At 50.6% G+C, this 18,954-nt stretch overlaps 2 protein-coding genes across 4 annotated transcripts; one reads left to right on the plus strand and one right to left on the minus strand.

Moving 5' to 3' along the window:
* Window positions 1-83: 83 nt before the first annotated feature.
* Window positions 84-6,227, minus strand: Atraid (all-trans retinoic acid induced differentiation factor). The gene is made up of 7 exons (XM_059248351.1): window positions 6,092-6,227; window positions 5,306-5,424; window positions 2,294-2,365; window positions 2,019-2,090; window positions 1,599-1,720; window positions 577-674; window positions 84-402 (listed from the first exon to the last, which is right to left on the minus strand). Exons 1-7 carry the CDS (start codon window positions 6,188-6,190, stop codon window positions 298-300), a joined length of 687 nt encoding a protein of 228 aa, XP_059104334.1. The 5' UTR covers window positions 6,191-6,227; the 3' UTR covers window positions 84-297.
* Window positions 6,228-6,316: 89 nt separating this feature from the next.
* On the plus strand, window positions 6,317-18,355 carry Slc5a6 (solute carrier family 5 member 6). 3 transcript variants are annotated; one of them, XM_059248451.1, is made up of 18 exons: window positions 6,317-6,679; window positions 7,064-7,138; window positions 10,164-10,239; window positions 11,185-11,719; window positions 12,004-12,069; window positions 12,335-12,386; window positions 13,086-13,153; window positions 13,359-13,513; window positions 13,746-13,886; window positions 14,071-14,200; window positions 14,715-14,803; window positions 15,094-15,206; window positions 15,520-15,587; window positions 16,228-16,314; window positions 16,453-16,640; window positions 16,832-16,935; window positions 17,142-17,257; window positions 17,420-18,355. In XM_059248451.1, exons 4-18 carry the CDS (start codon window positions 11,327-11,329, stop codon window positions 17,564-17,566), a joined length of 1,917 nt encoding a protein of 638 aa, XP_059104434.1. In that variant the 5' UTR covers window positions 6,317-6,679; window positions 7,064-7,138; window positions 10,164-10,239; window positions 11,185-11,326; the 3' UTR covers window positions 17,567-18,355. The 3 variants fall into 3 exon arrangements, with proteins under 3 accessions (XP_059104434.1, XP_059104435.1, XP_059104432.1); XM_059248452.1 differs by lacking the exon at window positions 6,317-6,679 and adding an exon at window positions 6,779-6,897 and having other exon boundaries at window positions 7,064-7,216; XM_059248449.1 differs by lacking the exon at window positions 6,317-6,679 and adding an exon at window positions 6,779-6,897.
* Window positions 18,356-18,954: the final 599 nt, after the last annotated feature.

Consider the following 18,954-nt stretch of genomic DNA (forward strand, 5'->3'; position numbering starts at 1 on the left):
CAAAACCCTGGAGACGTGGGAGACCCGCCCGTGCCAAACCCAGCCCCTCAAGCAAGAAACACGCAAAGGTAGGGCACTATCCCTAAAACAATGGGGAAAAAAGTGTTTATTGTAGTCAGTAATACAAACAAGTACTCGTCCATTCCTGAACCGAGTGTCTATCACCCCGAGGTGGTGCAATTTGACACCTTCCTTCATTATCAATGGCCGCCTCAGGCTTGAACAGGATCCGCTCGCTGGCCAGTAAAGCTTGTCACGATCAGGGTGATCTCAGGTGAGCAGGAAGCCCTGTGTGGTTCATGAAGCCTTGGCCTTTCGGCGCTGGGTTCCCCAAAGTAGAATGGAGATGGCTAGCGTGGTGGATCCCAGAATCCCGAAGAACATGAGCAGTGGAAAGGAGCCCTGTGATTAGCAAACAAACAAGTCACAGCAGTGTACACAGGGTCACGTTCTGACACCTCATGGGGCACTTCCCTTATAGCCGCCTTCCAGCCACTGGCATCAGTTCCTTGTATCTCTTTCTGAGAGGTTCTTGCCAAATGCATCCCTTTCTATCTAAAAGGTCCAGCGCCTTACCTGCCTCATGCATTTGTATCCGTGGAAACCATCAGCACAAACGCACTGCAAAAGACCAGGACCTTCAGGTGCACAAGATCCATTCTCAGGACACATTTCTGGGAGCCAGAGGAAAAACAAGTCACTGGAGTCTAAGGCTATATGACCTGAAGAGCCAATCGCTGGTCTAAGAAGCTAAACAGGGGCCTGACTGGTACTTGGATGGGAGGATATCACTGCACTCATTAGGTATTTTCCTCAAATATCTGCTTAGAGTCTCTTAATTATTTCTAGGTCAAAAGTAGAGGGAGCCGGGTGGTGGTGTCGCATGCCTTTAATCCCAGCACTCGGGAGGCAGAGCCAGGTGGATCTCTGTGAGTTCGAGGCCAGCCTGGGCTACCAAGTGAGTCCCAGGAAAGGTGCAAAGCTACACAGAAAAACCCTGTCTCGAAAAAAAAAAAAAAAAAAAAAAAAGTAGAGGGAAAAGCTGGTCATGGTGGTGCACACCTAAATCCCAGCATTTGGGAGGCAGGGGCAGGCAGATCTCTGTGAGCTGAAGGCCAGCCTGTTGTACAAAACACGTTCCAGATCAGCTAGGAATACATGAAGAGATTCTGCTTCAGAAAATAAAAACAAAAAATAGAAGAAAGATCATAAATAATTAGGATGCAATACTACTACTACTAATTAAAACCTTGGGCTGTAGAGATGGCTCAGTGGCTAAGAGCACTGGCTGCTCTTCCAGAGGTCCTGAATTCAATCCCTAGCAACCACATGGTGGCTCACAACCATCTGTAATGGGATCTGGTGCCCTCTTCTGGCCTGCAGGCATACATGCAGGCAGAACACTGTATACATGATAAATAACTAAATCTTAAAAAAAAAAAACAAAAAAAACCAAAAACAATTAAAACCTTTTCAGGGGAACAGAGAACACTGGACAAATAGGCACTTTAGCACCTTTATCTGTCTAAAGTGGGGAATGACTTCACTTTAGACAGAAGGAAAGGACTCCCGGGTGAGATGACCGTCCTACAGCATACCTGGGCTTCCCGTGCTATTACAGAGGTCCTTTTGTCCTTGGCAAATCTGCTTGTCTATGAACGAGGTACTACTTTCCCAGGCACTAATACCTCCAGGACAGGTGACATCTTGTGGTAGTATCCTGAAGACAACACATGATCATAAATACACAGCCAAAGAGGTTAGGTTGTAGCTCGGTAGTAGAACAAACTTACATCAACACATAAGGCCATGGGTTCATGGGTACCCACCACACATGCAGACATGTGCACATGTGCATACAAACTCACTCAGGCGTATATGCATGCATGCATGCATGCATGCGTGCGCGCGCACCACACACACACAATACACACACACCACAGCAATAGCAGCTCTGATATTGCTGAGCACTTAACAATTAACATCTATGACTCTATCTTCCCCTCTCTATTACTCACAGAGTCTGGAGCTGGGTAAAACCACGGAAGGCATTGGTCAAACCATCCTTGAGAGGATTTGCTTGAAGGTCTCTGCAAAGTACACACTGTTAGTACCCTGTTGAGAAAGCATGCTATTAACCTCTATGCATGCTTTCCTGGGCTGTTAATCCAATCCGTGTCCTCAGTTGTACAGGTTTAGACACTAATATTAATCTGCCTTTTTAAGAATTATCTCCAAAGACTTTCCCATCACCATCTTTACCTTTTGGGCAGAAAAGTACCTAGCCACTTACATGATAACAGCAGTAGAAGCCTGAAAAAAGTTTGGACCAGGATCCTTCAGGGAACAGTTCTGGAGATCTAGCCTGAAGAAACAAAGCGATTAGTGTAACTAGGTCTCTTTTCCATCCCCGGCAAGGTTAGTATGTGTGCACACACCCCACCTGAGCTAATATTGATGGAACATCACTATGTTCAGAACTATAGAAGTGCTAGGATAGTGGACACTGTAATCATGTACTGTCCAATCTAATTACCCTAGTTACAAGTAGACGTTTGTTTTTTTAAAAAACTGGAGCTGAGGACCGAACCCAGAGCGCTAGGCAAGCGCTCTACCACTGAGCTAAATCCCCAACCCCTTTTGTTTTGTTTTGTTTTTTGAGACAGGGTTTCTCTGTGTAGCTTTGCGCCTTTCCTGGAACTCACTCTGTAGACCAGGCTGGCCTCGAACTCACAGAGATCCACCTGGCTCTGCCTCCCGAGTGCTGGGATTAAAGGCGTGCGCCACCACTGCCCAGCTTTACAAGTAGACATTTTAATTTACCTAAAATTCAAGTGCATTCTCACAAGTAAGACTTCAGACATGTACGAAATCATGGCTCCTATGCTGATCAGTACTGATATGGAACTTTTTTTTTTTTTTTTTTTTTTTTTTGGTTTTTTCGAGACAGGGTTTCTCTGTGTAGCTTTGCGCCTTTCCTGGGACTCACTTGGTAGCCCAGGCTGGCCTCGAACTCACAGAGATCCGCCTGGCTCTGCCTCCCGAGTGCTGGGATTAAAGGCGTGCGCCACCACCGCCCGGCGATATGGAACATTTTGATCATCAACAGAAATTAATATTGGGTCACACAGTTCTAACTGGTATAGATCTGCACTATGCAAATATTAGAAGAAACTTTGTGTTATTTTTTCCAGGACTAGTAGATCTCATCCTGTGATTCTCAGACCCAGAAGTTTTTGTTGTTGCTGCTGGGAATTAAAACTCAGGACCTTGGGAGTTTGAGCCAAGCACTCTATCACCAAGCCACAGCCACAGCCACAGCCACAGCCTCAGCCACAGCCACCACTCTACAGAGATTTTATTTTGTTTTGAGACAGGGTCTCACTCTGCAACCCAGGCTGGTATCAACCTGTGACAGTCCTCCTGCCTCAGCTTCTCAAATGCTGGGGTTAGAGACAAGAACCACAATGCTCAGCATCCCCACCGAGATGATTTCTTTTCGAGACAAGGTCTCCATGTAACCCAAGCTAGTCCCAAATTCACTAAGTAGCTAAGGGTGACCTTGGATTTCTCTGTGTAGCCCTAGCTGTCCTGGAATTCGCTCTGTAGACCATGCTCACCTCAAACTCACAGAGATCTGCCTGCCTCTGCCTCCCAAGTGCTAAAATTACAAAATATACCAACCAGCCCCAACAACAGAGGTTTTAAATGAAAGAAAAAAAACAACAACAAAAGCATAAGTTTTTCCCAAGTAAATTTCCTATCAGAAACAATTGTAAACTTCTATATATTAAGGATTTTAAGCAGGGTAGGTGGTGGCGGTGCACGCCTTTAGTCCCAGCACTCGAAGCAGAGGCAGGCAAATCTAAATTCAAGGCCAGCCTGGTCTGCAGAGTGAGTTCCAGGACAGCCAGGACTACACAGAGAAACCCTGTATCCAAAAACCAACCAACCAAACAAACAAACAAAGGACTTCCAACACATTATTTTCATTTACTGAGTTCCTATGAACTACAAAAATCATAACATTATAAAATAAATAACTTAGTATCTGGCCTGGTAGTGCAAGCTACCCCTAATCCCTGCTACTCAGGAAGCTGAGGCAGGAGGATCACAAGTTCAAGGTTGGTGTGGGCAATTCATTGAGATCACGTGTCAAAATGGTACATGCTGAAAGGAGCCAAGTGTGATGGCTCACTCCTGTAGTTCCAGTACTTGGGAGGCTGAAGCAGAGTTATTCAAGTTTTTGAGGTCATGCTGTGCTACATAGTAAGTACCAGGATAGCCAGGGCTATATCGTAAGACCCTATCTCAAAGAAAACAAAAGGAAAAGCTAAACCAAAAAAAGGTAGCTTGACTAGCATGCACAAAGTCCTAGGCTCATTCCCTAGTACCCAGAATAACAATAACAAAAAGAAAAAAAAAATTAAGGACTGGAGAGATGGCTTAGCTGTTAAGAGTGAGTGCCGATTCTGCAGAGGACCCGAATTCAGTTCCCAGCACCCACACTGGGCATCTCACAACTGCCTATCACTCCAGCTCCAGGGGATCCAAAGCCTCTGGACTCTTCCAGCACCTGCACTCAAGTGCATGTACCCAGACAGACAGACACACACACACACACACACTAAAAAATAAAATTAAGAAAACTGTAAATGTATTTTAGTAAAAAATAATCTAAAGACTTACAATAAAACTATTTTTAGGGCTGGAGAGATGGCTCAGAGGTTAAGAGCACTGACTGCTCTTCCAGAGGTCCTGAGTTCAATTCCCAGCAACCACATGGCGGCTCACAACCACCTGTAATGAGATCTGGTGCCCTCTTCTGGCCTGCAGTCATATATACTGTATACATAATAAATAAATAAATCTTTTAAAAAATAACTATTTTTAAATTGGGCAGTGGTGGCACATGCCTTTGATCCCAGCACTTGGGAGGCAGAGGCAGGCAGATATCTGTGAGTTCGAGGCCAGCCTGGTCTGCAATGAATTCCAGGACAGCCACAGCTACACAGAAAAACCCTGCCTCAAAAACAAACAAACAAACAAATGAAAACAAAAACAATCTATTTTTAAATGATGCCACAAAAGTCTACAAAATGGCAAAAACTATCACTTATCATCCAGAAAAAAAAATCAAAAGATCGTTTACCAATCAAATAATACTACATCAAATTTAAACGTTTTAGAATCAAGCATTAGATGCCTCCAGTTAGGTGCCAATATTTATCCACAATGCCATTTAGGGCAAGCCTGTAGACTGGGAGCTTTTTTGAGTATCCAAGGATGTCTTCTCCTCCCTCACCCCAAGATGGTGCCCTTCTGATTCAGGCAGCATCGGGCTTGCATTAACTCCGATGTTTCCTCACAGTAAACAGCTACTCTGGACGTATTTTGCACACCTCCCGGACACTGGGTGCATATCTGCAGAAGAGAAAGAAATCTTATTAAGATTCCAGAGAGAAAAAAAAAAAGAAGAATAAACAAGAATCAAGAGTTAGCTGTCAGCACTCTCTCCAGAATTCCTATAATACAGAGCAGAAAGCTGCCTTTTATAAATAGAACCTATTTCTTCCCTTACAACCGGCACCAAATCAGCGCACTCTCCAAGTCCTTCCTGAGGGAAGGTCCTCATCTATGAGAATCATTACTTGACTATATTATGTCCTCTCCAGAGACTTCTCCACCTGACAGACATGGTTTGGCAAGCGTTAAAGGGCCGCATGCAGGTACACAAAGTACTCAAGCATCACAAGATAGTTAGCTGTGCCATTGCACAACACCACGCACAGTATTCGGGCAAGGACAGCTGGCGGAAGAGCCAGGGGACTCTGGAGTGGAAAGAACAATATAAAGTTATTCAAAAGCAAAGAGATCAGATTTCAAAGGTCTCTGAATGTGGGCAGGGCGAAGGTGCCAGTGGCCGGCACTACGTGAGTACTAGGGAGCACGATCCCCGCGGGGACAGGGCTAGGGGAATCTCCAGGGAGAAATCTGAGCTCCGGGCTGGGACAGCCACCGGCGGGCAAGCTCGACACAAGGCTGACGATCAGCAACCTTCTGCAGCCAGATCTCAAACATTCTTCTGTACCTCAGGTAGAGCCAGGGCCCTTTCCATGCCCACAGCCAGGAGCAGGGCAGCAGCCCAAGATATCGGGCTCACAGAACTGCCCGGCTCCCGGGACGCCATTTTCCACTCCTTTCAACCTTGACAGCTCGCGAGAGCTCAGCACGAGGCCCCGCCCCCATCGCGTCACGCCCCCCCCGCCTTGAGGCGGGGCCTAAGCTCCCGAGGCCTGTCACTCGGGGGCGTGGCCTAACCCGTCCTCCACCGGCGCCGCGGGGCGGGGCCTAAGTTTGCCCGAGCGCGTCTGCGGCTCGCGGGCTTCTGGGCTCATGTCTGCGCTCCACTGTGTCTGTTCCTGGTGGGCAGGCCCACCCTCCCTCCTTTCTTCCTGTAGCGCGCGGGCCTCCCCAGGCGACGCTTAGGTTGCTTGGAGCCTACTGCATGCTTCCTCAGCCCGGTGCGGACCACTGGGCCGCTCCATCCGCCCTCAGTAAACATGGCGGCGCGGCGATCAGGGCGGGCGGGGGGCGGGGTCCCGCTGTCACCAAGCCGAGCACTGCTCCGGCCCGGCTGGCCGGCGGGCCAGCTACCCCACGTGTGGAGATCTTGCAGGTGGGCCGGGCCGGGCCGGGCCGGGGTGGGGTGGGGCGGGGATTGGGCAGGGGCAGATAGGTTGAGTTCTGCCGCCTCCGGGCAGGAGAGGCGGAGCTGGGAGGGGCGGGCCGGGGCGAGCTTCTCAGCGTGGGCTTTGGGGACGGTCTTAAATACTCGCGCAAAGTGCCCGGGTTCGCCACACGTGAGGAGAAGGGGGAAACTGAGTCGGAAAGAGGGTAAGGGATGGTGGAGGAGCGGAGATCGGAGGGCGAAGGGCAAACGCGGGCCGGAGGACACGAGTCTGGGAACCCTTCACCTTAATGTTGCGTAGTGTTCGGGAGCCCCGGCAAGGTGATGAAGCGGCAGAGACGCTTTCCAAACTCAGGTTCTTTGCCTTCCCAGGAAAAGAACAATGCTGGTTTCGGGAAGATCGGAGCAACTTTGGTAGTCCTGGGCGAACCACCGACGCCAGGCAAGGTAAGCGCCTCCGCAGAGTGCCAGGAGACCTGTCTGGAAGGGCGCTGGGAGAGAGACCCGTCACAGCTATTGCTTTTGGTGAGGACACCCCAAAAGGTCACCAGAGACTATTAGAGTTCAAGTAACCTACCTGTGCTGGGTTTTTTGTTTTTTTTGTTTTTTTTTCCCCCCCACGTGCTCCAGGTACCTGCCTGGAAATCCCGAATTTACGTTTATTAAGACCTTTAGTGCCGGGCGGTGGTGGCGCACGCCTTTAATCTCAGCAGATCTCTGTGAGTTCGAGGCCAGCCTGGTCTCCAAAGCGAGTTCCAGGAAAGGCGCAAAGCTACACAGAGAAACCCTGTCTCGAAAAACCAAAAAAAAAAAAAGACCTTTAGCTGTAGGAATATTTAGCTTTCGGGAGCCACTGTTCAGACCTTGAGGAGTTTTAAACCCAAGACAGATTGGCAGTTGGCCCTGCAGGTGTTCCTTTACATTTCAAAGGAGGAAGAGGGTGAGGATTTAGCCCTGTGGCCTAGTGGTTTCTAGCTTGTTCGGTCCCCAGTACTCCAAGAAACAAACCCACAAGGCCTTAATACCTCTCACTGCAGTTAAAGTCATCTAGTGAGTATGTGTTGACAGAAGTTTTAAAGGGGGACCCTACTTAGTAAAATACCTTGGCTCTCTTTTGTCTCCTACTCTGAGATAGACATGTCCATTGGTGTGAATCAGTGAGGTTTTTAGAAAGCCATTGTTCTTTTCCTAGAATTGGATTGTGTGAGATGAAGACTGTGTTACTGGATTGATTGGCACTTTCCTTCCTGCTTGGCTCTTTCTTCCTCCATCCTGGAGGATTCTTGGTACTTAATGCAGATAATTTGTCAGGAAACTCCAGAAGTAGAGAGACCCAGTCAGTACTGGGACCTACCATGTAGCTCTGGTTGGCCTGGAACTCATAGAGATCCACCTGCCTCTGCCTCCCTTGTAGTCTTGACTGTCCTGGAACTCGCTTTTTAGGCCAGCCTTACCTCCAATTCAGAGCTACCTGCCTCTCTCCCAAGTGTTGGAATTAAAGATGTGGGTCACCACCACCCTGCTAGCTTGTTTTCATCTTATAGTAGTCACTGGTTGCCAAAGAGTGAGAAATCTTAAGGTTGTGCAATTAACGAAGGCCCAGGGCATCTTTAGGTTAAACCAGGGTGCCCTGTTGGGATTGTTGATCTAGAGAGTAGCAGTTGAACATGTGACCGAAGCTCAGACTCTTAGTCTGTGGGAACTGCACCTTGTCAGCCAGGCAGTATCTGCCCAGGTATTCATACAGTATGGGAGACAATGCCCTGATCTCCCGGTGGGTAGGATGTATTAATCTGTCACCAGGTTAGTTGAAATCTACACTGTTCCATGAATGAATGACTATAGTTAGCACTCTGCTCCTTTCCTAGTCTTGGGAATAGTGAGGTTGGACCACTGTGAAAGATTTCTTTTTTTTCTTGTTTTGTGCTCTGTGTGTGTGTGTGTGTCTGTCGGTGTGAGGAGGTCTGAAGGGACAGAGCTGGAGTTAGAGATGATTTCAAGCTGATGATATGCTTGGGACCAAACTTGTCCTCCACAAAGGAGCCAGAACTGAGCCATCTCTCCAGCCCCTGTAATAGAGATTAAAGATTGATTCTTTACAGGTTTTGTAGAGAGATGCTCTGAGCATATTTCAGGTAAAATATCCTGCTGCTCACCATTGGAGGTTGGGATGGAAACAGCAACTAATACACAAAACAAAGGAAACTGTTTGTTGTTGTAGAACTTAGAGGGGAGGGGGCTTGAGTTTAGAAGGGTGGGGTCACAAAGTTTAATGTCACATGCTAGATAGAATGTAGAGCTACAATTTATTTAGAAGAGTCTGTATGTATTACCACCCTGCCTTAGGCTGTTCTAAGCTAGGAATTTAGTACCTAGAGAAGGTACTAGATAGGATCTAAGGTGTGGCTGATTCCTCTGATGGGACAAAAATTTGTGAACTAGTGACAGTGACTTTACTTACTGCTGGCTCACATGGCAGGTATTCAGAGAACGTTAACTGTCATCATGTAAGGCTGTCTGAATATGTAGCATTCTCTAGTATCCCCTCCACACCAAGGAGTACTTCTAGGGGGATTGCTTTTTATTTGTTTGTATTTTTATTGTTTGTTTCAAAACAGGGTTTCACTGTAGCCCTGGCTATCCTGGAACTTGCTCTGTCGACCAGGCTGGCCTTGAGCTCACAGAGCTCCACCTCTGTGTATCTGCCTCCCCAGTGTTGGGATTAAAGGCATGTGCCGCCACCGCCCTGCTTGGGGATTGCTTTTCAAGACAAGACATATATACACTTGTTAGCGTAGGATGGATGAGGTATATCCCAAGGCCTTCTTTCTATTGTGGCCTCTGACAGTTACTTAGTTGTGTTTTTAGAAGAGTTGCTTGAGAGGCCCAGGAGGTAGCGCAGGGCTTGCCACCTAAGTATGAAGACCAAAGCACGGCAGTTGCCTATAGATCTCTGTAAACAAACCCTGTCCGGAAAGTGACCAAGGAAGACACCGGCAGCTTCCACATGCTCACGAATCTGCTCACCTGCACACATGCATCCGTAAACAGAAAAAGCAGAGAAGGTTATCTGAATGTCTGGACTTGGGAAGTGAGGATACTGGAAGAATGACTTACTGAATAGTGTGATCCCATCTTTGTTCCTTTGAAGATTGTGTCATATTATTAGAATGACGATTTGTGTGTGTGTGTGTGTGTGTGTGTGTATTAGAAAAGTAACTTTCCCGTCTTCTCTAGGCAACACCTTAACTCTGTCTAGCATACAGAGTGCCAAGAGATTTAGGCTGAGGGCCTAATCCGTCTAAGAATGCTGTTGAATGTGAGCTCTCTGCTCTCCGGTCTGGAACTTCTAGATTTGAGTCGGGACATAGGGTGATACTGGCCATTTTGGGGCACGGTGCTTGGTTTCCTGATGAGCCCAGAACAAATAGCATCTAAGCTTTTTCTCTCACCCCAACTCTTGTTCTCTCAGCTACTTACAGAATCAGAGCCTCCCCCTCTGTCCTGCTCCAGGTAGCTCTGCCTCAGAACAGAGATTGCTTCTCTAGGTAAGTGTCTGATCCCAGCATCATGCATTTGGGTGTTTTGTGTGTCTGTCTGTGCACCACATGTGTGTCTGGTGCCCACAGAGGCTATAAGAGGGCATCAGATCCCCTGGAACTGGAGTTATGGATGGTTGTGAGCTGCCATGTGCATGCTGGGAATAGAACTCCTGCAAGAGCAAGTACTCCTAACCACTGAACACCCCTCTGACCCCGGTGTATCTCACTTTTGAATCCTGCCCCTCTGACCAGATCCACCCTTGACTGGTACGTCTAGCAGGAGCTAAGATAGGGTGGTAGGGTTTCTCTAGGGATATTGGGGGTATTCATAAAGGGGTATAGCTGGGCAGTGGTGGTGGCACATGCCTTCAATCCCAACAGAAAGAGGTGTACAGAGTTCAGAGTGGGGCTTGAGGCCTCAGGGAGGTGAGCTCACTGGTCTGTGCTGGTGCTGTTAGGAGGACGACACCTGGGTCATGGGAGGTGGAACTGAGGCCAAGAAGAATAGAGGAAACCTGCTGTCATTGGTCTCCCATTTCTTCCCTGCTGGACTGTGGCGCCAGGCTGGGCTCTGCTGGCTCCGTCCATTGTAGTGCCTGGGTCTGTGCCCGCAAATGGAGGCAGGGATTATATGAAGAAAGTGAGGCTCGAGTTGATTTTTGTTTTACTACTCGGGTGGAGACCCGAGGAAGGTCTTGAGTTTCCTAACTGCACACCCAAAGGTCCTGGCCAAGTTACTAAGTTACTGTCTCCTGTCTGTCTCCCCCTGCTGCTCCCTCTCTCCCTCCCTAACCTGGAACAAACGCAGCCCGTACCTTGCAGGCATTCACCACCGTGCTGGCCAGCTAGTCTGAGTCTGGCCATGGCGTGTCCCAAGCCTACGGGTGGGCAGCCATGAGGGCAGGATAGGCTTGACTGAGAGATTAATCCTGAGAGAGTTAATCCTTACAGCTCCAACCATGTCACTGGGAGGAAGAGGACTGCCGTGAGCCTGAGCCAGGAACCAGCTCGGAGCCGTTTGCCTGTACCTGCCCAGTCAAGTGACGGCTCAGAGCCCGGGAGTGCTGAGTCCTGAAAAACGGGCACGGTGAAGATGACTATGGGGGAGAGCACCTCAGCTCCCCTCCACACAACCTCGGGCACCAGCGGGGCTGTCTCCAGCTTTTCCGTCGTGGACTACGTGGTGTTTGGCCTGCTGCTGCTTCTCTCCCTCGTCATTGGGCTCTATCATGCTTGCCGTGGGTGGGGCCGTCATACCGTGGGCGAGCTGCTGCTGGCCGACCGCAAGATGGGCTGCCTTCCTGTAGCACTGTCCCTGCTGGCCACCTTCCAGTCAGCGGTAGCCATCCTAGGGGCACCGGCCGAGATCTACCAATTCGGAACCCAGTACTGGTTCCTGGGCTGCTCCTACTTCCTGGGGCTTCTGATCCCTGCTCACGTCTTCATCCCGGTCTTCTACCGCCTGCGTCTGACCAGCACCTATGAGGTAAACAGGGGAGGATGGAGGAGGGGATAGGTACCTAAGAGAGGGCTGTGACTCTAGGCTTCCACCCAAGGGATGGCTGCCCCAAGTATCTCTCCATCCTGGAGGAGTTAAGCTGGGGGAGGGGTGGGAGAGCCCCATGCCTGAGGGGTCTAGAGTAGATGTCTGCATATTCCCTTGTATTATTAGGCCTCATGAGGAAAGGTTGTGTATGGTGAGGCTTGGAGTCGGGAAATAAATACCATAATGCCTCGAAAGGTATATAAATTCTTTGTACTTCTGTCTAGTACCTGGAGCTCCGCTTTAATAAAGCCGTGAGGATCCTCGGGACTGTGACCTTCATCTTTCAGATGGTAGGTGGAAAGGTGTGGAAGCTGGGGCCTGGGCATGGGAGGGAAAGCTGAACGCAGGCCTTCAGAGTTGGGGTGCATGGAGCTTTCTGGATTCTCCAACTGACGGGATTAAAATTTCTGTGAGTGACTATGGTCAAGTCCCTGGTGGCATCCCATCCACTGCCACTCTGTGGTAGGTTTGTTGAGAGGGAAGTTGAGGTAAAGCCCTAGGGATACTTTTTCCACCTGCATCTCCCTCCCCTTCACGCCCTTTCCCATCCTGCAGGTGATCTACATGGGAGTTGCTCTCTATGCACCATCCTTGGCCCTCAATGCAGGTGAGGAGTCACAGTCCCTGACTTCTGGCCTTGACAGACTAGAAAAATGCCTTTAGGAGGGGCAGAGAGGGTAGTGTGCTACAAAGAATCTGACCTTGAGAGAACTGATTCATCGACGGGGCTCTTGGTCTGCAGAGGTACAAGTAGACATCGTTCACCTCAGCGAAAGCTGATCAAACATTACCATGCCACACCTGAACTGGTTAATCAGCATTTCGGTGGAGCTCTGAAAATTTTTTCCTCGTGTTGAGGAATGATTGAATGACAGTTACTTCTTTTTTTTTTTTTTTTTTTTTTTTTGGTTTTTCGAGACAAGGTTTCTCTGTGTAGCTTTGCGCCTTTCCTGGAACTCACTTGGTAGCCCAGGCTGGCCTCGAACTCACAGAGATCCGCCTGGCTCTGCCTCCCGAGTGCTGGGATTAAAGGCGTGCGCCACCACCGCCCGGCTACTTCATTTTTATGATGGGGTTTTTGTGTGTTTTTTGAGCAAGGTCTCTTATGTAGCCCTGGCTGTCCTAGCAGTGTGCTGGATAGACCAGGCTGGCCTCCCAGAGATCCCGTCTCTGCCTCCCGGGAGGCTGGGATTAAAGGCGTGCACCACCACAGCTGGCGCATCTGTATGATCTGAGTAGCCGTCCTCACCAGGGCTTCTCTGGAAAGCCTTCCAGAGATAGGATTGTGACGTTTATCTGTTTACAGTGACTGGATTTGATCTATGGCTGTCAGTACTGGCCTTAGGAATTGTCTGCAACATCTACACTGCACTGGTAATTGCAATTATTCCTGAGGTAACGGCAGGAAGACGGGAGAAGGGAAGGAAGAGCTAGCATGAAGAGAGACCAGAAATGGGATGGAGTTCCAGGGTGAGGCAGGGTGGGAGGAGATTGAGTGTGGGCTACGAAAGGGGAAGGTGACTGTCCACCCTCTGTTTGACGGGGCATTTGTGACAGATGTGATGTTTTTTCCTTGCAGGGTGGGCTGAAGGCAGTCATCTGGACAGATGTGTTCCAAACGCTGGTCATGTTCCTAGGGCAGCTGGTGGTTATCATTGTAGGCTCGGCCAGAGTGGGCGGCTTGGGACGTGTGTGGGAAGTGGCTTCCGAGGAACACCTCATCTCTGGGATTGAGTAAGTCTGCTTCCTTGACTGGTACCTGTAGCGCCTAGGGGCTAAGTCCGTTTCAGAGCCTGGTCTCGGTCCTTTAGAAAGCAGAGAGAAAGCTGGCAACACCAAATAGGCAGAAAGTCCACACTGCAGAGGGAGAGGGTGATCGTGGGTACCTGCAGAAGGCCTGGACGTTGTGTGGATACATACCTGAGATGAGGTGGCCGTGGCAGTGACCAGACATTATTTGTTGCAGGCTGGATCCCGACCCCTTTGTGCGTCATACTTTCTGGACTTTGGCCTTTGGGGGTGTCTTCATGATGCTGTCCTTGTATGGAGTGAATCAGGCTCAGGTGCAGCGCTACCTCAGTTCCCGCTCAGAGAGGGCTGCTGTGCTGTGAGTGCAGGGATGGGACATATTGGAGCAAGAGCTTGGGAAGGGTTCCCTGGAAGTAGTGGTGCGGGGTGGGGCAGGATTCAGGGTGCCCTCCCGCCTTGTGGGGCTCTCTGGAGGTCCAGGAGGACATGTCCAACGGTGTCTGCTGATGTCATCTCTGTCATTCGGCACTGGTCCTCTGCAGCTCCTGCTATGCGGTGTTCCCCTGCCAGCAAGTGGCCCTCTGCATGAGCTCCCTCATCGGCCTGGTCATGTTTGCTTATTATAAGGAATACACTAAGAGCCCCCAGCAAGAGCAAGCAGCACCCGACCAGGTGAGATGGCCTCTCTGCCTCCGTCCTGTGCACGTGAGAAGCCAGTCTAGGTCCCCAAGCAGAGCACCTATGTGGCTAAAGTGGAAAAGAAACAGACTAGTAGCTTTTTTGCAGTCCTGAGGTTCCAGTTCTCTAGCATGTCAGACTCCAGTCCTCAGCAAATGTGATCAGTGCTCACCCCACTTGATGGGTGGAGAACTGACTGATACCAACTCCCTCTGTTGGAAACGGTTGCCCATCTGCAGTCATCTAAGCTCCCAGCAGCCACGGTTTATAGAAGATGTTGGGAGGTGGAGATGACGGAGGGAGGCGGCAGCGTGCTGCCGTCACACTGCTCATCAGAGGAGGGGCTGGATGGGCTGTGTAGTTCCCTCTTCAGGGCCCTTCTCTCCCTGCTTCATTTCTGGCTCCCCTTCCTGATGCCCCCAGGCTCTGGCTGGCAAGGGCGTGTCCAGAGGGGCTTCTGCAGACAGCAGGCAGGAGGTGGCATCTCTGTGCTCTGTTCTTCTTGCAGCTGGTCCTCTATTTTGTCATGGACCTCCTGAAGGACATGCCGGGGCTGCCTGGGCTCTTCGTTGCTTGCCTCTTCAGTGGATCCCTCAGGTACTGTCTTCCACAGTTTGCCCTAGATGTGGTGTACCCGCCCCGCTGGGACAGCCTGCCCATCTGTTTCAGATGGCAGGACGCAGCACAGCCTCTCCCAAAGCATGCTTTCGTCTGACACTGACAGTCCTCTCTCTGCATGAACAAATCTCTGCTCCATCAGAAGAGTCTTGCTTTCCGAAACGCCTTTGAAGTCGCCTGGGCTGGCGTAGACGGGTAGTTTCTTACCTTCCTCTGACCCTCTGCAGAGTCCTTAGTTGTGCCTTCTTTGGCTCCCTTCCCCCTTGCAGCACCATATCGTCTGCGTTCAATTCCCTGGCAACTGTCACTATGGAAGACCTAATTCAACCCTGGTTCCCTGAGCTGACCGAAACCCGGGCCACCATGCTTTCCCGATGCCTCGGTACGACTCCTCCTCCGTGTTTCTCAAGTCTTGTTCAGTCTGAGACCCCTGGCCACTGACGTCAGTCTCCTGACGTCTTACCTGTCTGTCCTGGGCCCAGCACATGCCTCGTGCAGCACGGCATGTAGTGCTCTCAGGGGAGAGCAGGAGGACACAGACAGGGTCTGGGTCCCGCAGTGAGGACAGAGCGGTGGGCCCTGGGGCTGGGCTGTGAGGCGATAGACCTGTCTCTCTGGGGGCACAGAAGTGGTTTGGCTGGAGTGTTCCACCCCCCAGCCCCCTTCGTGTTTACTGACATCCTTTTTCTCCCCAGCCTTTGCCTATGGGCTAGTTTGCCTGGGAATGGCCTATGTTTCCTCTCACCTGGGATCAGTGCTGCAGGTAATGCTCAAAGAGAAAGAAGCTCTTGGTGGGGACATGTTTGAAACAGGAAATGAAGAGAGCTGTTTTGAGAGCTGCGCCTTTAAAAAAATTATTGCATTTAAGCTGGGCACGGTGGTGTACACTTCTAATCCCAGCCTGGGAGGCAGAGGCAGGCAGACAGACCTGAGTTCAAGGCCAACCTGGTCTACAGAACAAGTTCCAGGACAGCTAAGGCTACACAGAGAAACCCCGTCAAAAACCAAAACAAACAACAAAAAATTACATTTGTTCATTTATTGTATGTTGATACTTGCATGCCAGTGCTCAAGTGGAGGTCAGAGGACAACTTTTGGGAGTTGGTTCTCTCCTTGCACTATGTGGGTTCTGGACATTGAACTCAGGTGTCAGCCTTGGCAGCAAGCACCTTTATCCCCTGAGTTGTCTCACCGGCCCTGTCAACTCTCCTTGGATAGAGGCGTTTAACTGTGACTAGACTCTCCAGTGAGCAAAAGCACCAGCATCGTCATTTCTAGGATGTTGTTAGCCCAGAGAGCATCACCACAGCCATTGCTGCCCTAGAGAGACCAACCACCGATGATTGACAGGACATTGAGGCTGAAGTCTCTGAGCCTGTCTGTTCTCTTTTCCTCAACTCCAGGCGGCACTCAGCATCTTCGGCATGGTTGGAGGACCACTGCTGGGACTCTTCTGTCTGGGGATGTTCTTCCCATGTGCCAACCCTCTAGTGAGTGACCGTGTGCCTCCCCAGATATGCATGTGTGGATGGAACTGGGCTGTGGGGGCATTCATGCAGCTGTTCTGGGGACTGGTAGGAAGGTTTGTGGTAGGCCTTGTGACGAGAGTTGACTGTGTCTCTGGGCAGGGTGCCATCGTAGGCCTGTTGACTGGGCTCACCATGGCCTTCTGGATCGGCATTGGGAGCATAGTGAGCAGGATGAGTTCTGCTGTGGCATCCCCTCCGGTTAATGGGTCCAGCTCCTTCCTGCCCAGCAACCTGACCATCGCCACTGTGACCACCCTGATGCCTCCCACCACCACTCTGCCACCCAAGTGAGGCGGGGCTCACTCTCTTTCTCCTCGGGTGTCAAGCTCAGTTTTGAGGGATTTCATGGGGACCTTGCTAAGAGATGGGTTACCATAAGCCGTAGGCAGGGGTAGGTTGGGTTCTGAGACCTTGTAGTAGGTGGGCGGCTCGAAGTGCCTCAAGAACACCCTGCCAGATGCCTGTCCTCCCTCCCCAGGCCCACGGGACTGCAGCGCTTCTACTCCCTGTCCTATTTATGGTACAGTGCACACAACTCCACCACAGTCATTGTCGTGGGCCTGATTGTCAGTCTGCTCACCGGTGAGGGCCCGGGATTGCCACCAGCCGAAATGAGGGGCTGAGGGGGACTTTTCAGTCTGGGGGAGGTGGGGCCTTGCCCTTGGGACACTGACTGCCAGTAACAGCCAGTCTCCCCTGCTGACATCAGAGAGTGGGCTGGAGGACTGGGACCCTGGTGGGGAGAGCAGAGTTCTCCGAAGGACTCTGACAAGCACCTTTGCCTTCAGGGGGGATGCGGGGCCGGACCCTGAACCCCGGCACCATTTATCCTGTGTTGCCAAAGTTCCTCTCGCTCCTGCCCTTATCCTGCCAGAAGCGGCTTCGCTGGAGAAGCCACAGCCAGGTGAGACTCCTTGTCACATGCTGCCATTCCACTAGTCTCCTTGTGCCTGCCGCGCTCACCCCTTCACCCCCTGCTTTCTTGGGGCTGAAGTGGGCCCCCTCCCCTCTGCTCCGTCTGCCCTTGTCCACCCTCACCTCCACCCCTGCTCTCCGTGTTCCCCAGGACGTCCCCGTGGTCCCCAACCTGTTTCCGGAGAAGATGAGGAATGGCGTGCTGCAGGACAGCACAGACAAGGAGAGGATGGCTGAGGATGGCCTTGTCCACCAGCCATGCAGTCCCACGTACGTTGTCCAGGAGACCTCCCTGTGACCTGCGCTGGGGACCCAAGCGGAACAGACAGCAGCCCCGGGCCACCCTGGAGTGCGGTGATGCGTTCTACTTGTGTTCTGCAGGGACAGATGGGTGGGTGGCCTAAACCCCCACAAAGGACCTGGATCGTTGATGTTTTCACCTCCACGGAAGCTGTTGCATGCAGGGATGAGACAGGGTTCTTCCTCATCCCTTGCCAATCTTCTCTTAGGGTCAGGTGTGAGAGGTACGGAGTTATGTCACAAGTGGGGAAATAAATGAGTACACGAGGAAAGGATGGCCTCTGATTAAGAGTGACCAGAGTCCTTGGAGTGAGTAGGAACATTTCTTATAAACTGCCCTGGGGCCTGATTTGGCAAGACTGACCAGTTCTACCATCAAACACGAAGTCCTGGGCTGTTGATTCCTCCCTCTCAGGTCAGTTTGGGTTCTCTCAGCCATTTGTCGGCACTTGGAAGTGATTTCAGGTTCTCTGTAACACTCAAGCCCTCTCTCATTCTTACCGACCTACCTCGATCCTCGAGAGGGAGGCTTTGGTGTCCTGGGTCTCAGAGTAGACAGTTATGGAACATTTGTAGAGGGGGCAAGTTTTCTACATCACAGACCTCACCCCTCCTCCTCAGGTGGTACTTAAGAGACAGGGTCCTCACCAGGTTCTTTACACAGTGTGCTGTTCTGAACTCCTAAGCCAGGCCACCCTGGGTCATTCTGTCATCCATGCGCCTGTTTCCTGTGGAGTTTCCTTCTCACATTTTGTTCCTAGGGAATAAAATTAGCTGTTAGACCTAGTGTCTGGCCTGTGTTCGTTCCTTCAAGTAATCTCCTGTCCCCTGGAGAAGATAAGATCTCTGTGTGTAGGTGTCTTGCTCTACTAAGGCGGAGGACTTGTTTGTGGCCTCTAGTCTCTGCAGGTGGCTGCTGGGGGAGGGGAAGGGGCAGAGTTAGGCTCATTGCTGCTTGAAGTAACTCATCCCATCCATCCATCACCTGCCACCTCAGTTGTTCCTCACGAGAGCTGTCTTGATGTTTGCTGTTGAGGCAAGAGAAAGAATACTATTAACTTGAGAAATAATACTGGCTTGTATAGTGAATATTAATACTGCCCATGCCTCCCCTGCTTGGCCCCATCCTGCTGTGCACGAGTTCTCAGGTCTCAATAGAAACACAGGGCTAGGCAAATCTGAGTGTCCAACCATAGCCCAACTGCTCTCTCATATCCCATGCAGCTCAGGCTACGCAGTGTGTGTCTCAGTGTCCACCCCACCTTTTGTTTAAGGAAGTACAGTCTTAGGCCAGTGAGATGGCTGTGAAGCCTGTGAGTTCGATCCCTGGGACACGCATGATTTAGAAAACTGACTCCTGAAAGTTGTCCTATGACCCCCAACATA

This window comes from Peromyscus eremicus, chromosome 22 (assembly GCF_949786415.1).
Source record: "Peromyscus eremicus chromosome 22, PerEre_H2_v1, whole genome shotgun sequence".
NCBI lineage: Eukaryota > Metazoa > Chordata > Mammalia > Rodentia > Cricetidae > Peromyscus > Peromyscus eremicus.

Coding starts and splice junctions, on each gene's coding strand:
- Atraid (XM_059248351.1), bottom strand. CDS start 6,190: ATGGCGTCCCGGGAGCCGGGCAGTTCTGTGAGCCCGATATCTTGGGCT. Junction 675..1,598: donor TAATAGCACGGGAAGCCCAG/GTATGCTGTAGG, acceptor TCTGGCTCCCAG/AAATGTGTCCTGAGAATGGA. Junction 403..576: donor GATACAAATGCATGAGGCAG/GTAAGGCGCTGG, acceptor TGCTAATCACAG/GGCTCCTTTCCACTGCTCAT.
- Slc5a6 (XM_059248451.1), top strand. CDS start 11,327: ATGACTATGGGGGAGAGCACCTCAGCTCCCCTCCACACAACCTCGGGC. Junction 15,588..16,227: donor ACCTGGGATCAGTGCTGCAG/GTAATGCTCAAA, acceptor CCTCAACTCCAG/GCGGCACTCAGCATCTTCGG. Junction 16,936..17,141: donor GATTGTCAGTCTGCTCACCG/GTGAGGGCCCGG, acceptor CTTTGCCTTCAG/GGGGGATGCGGGGCCGGACC.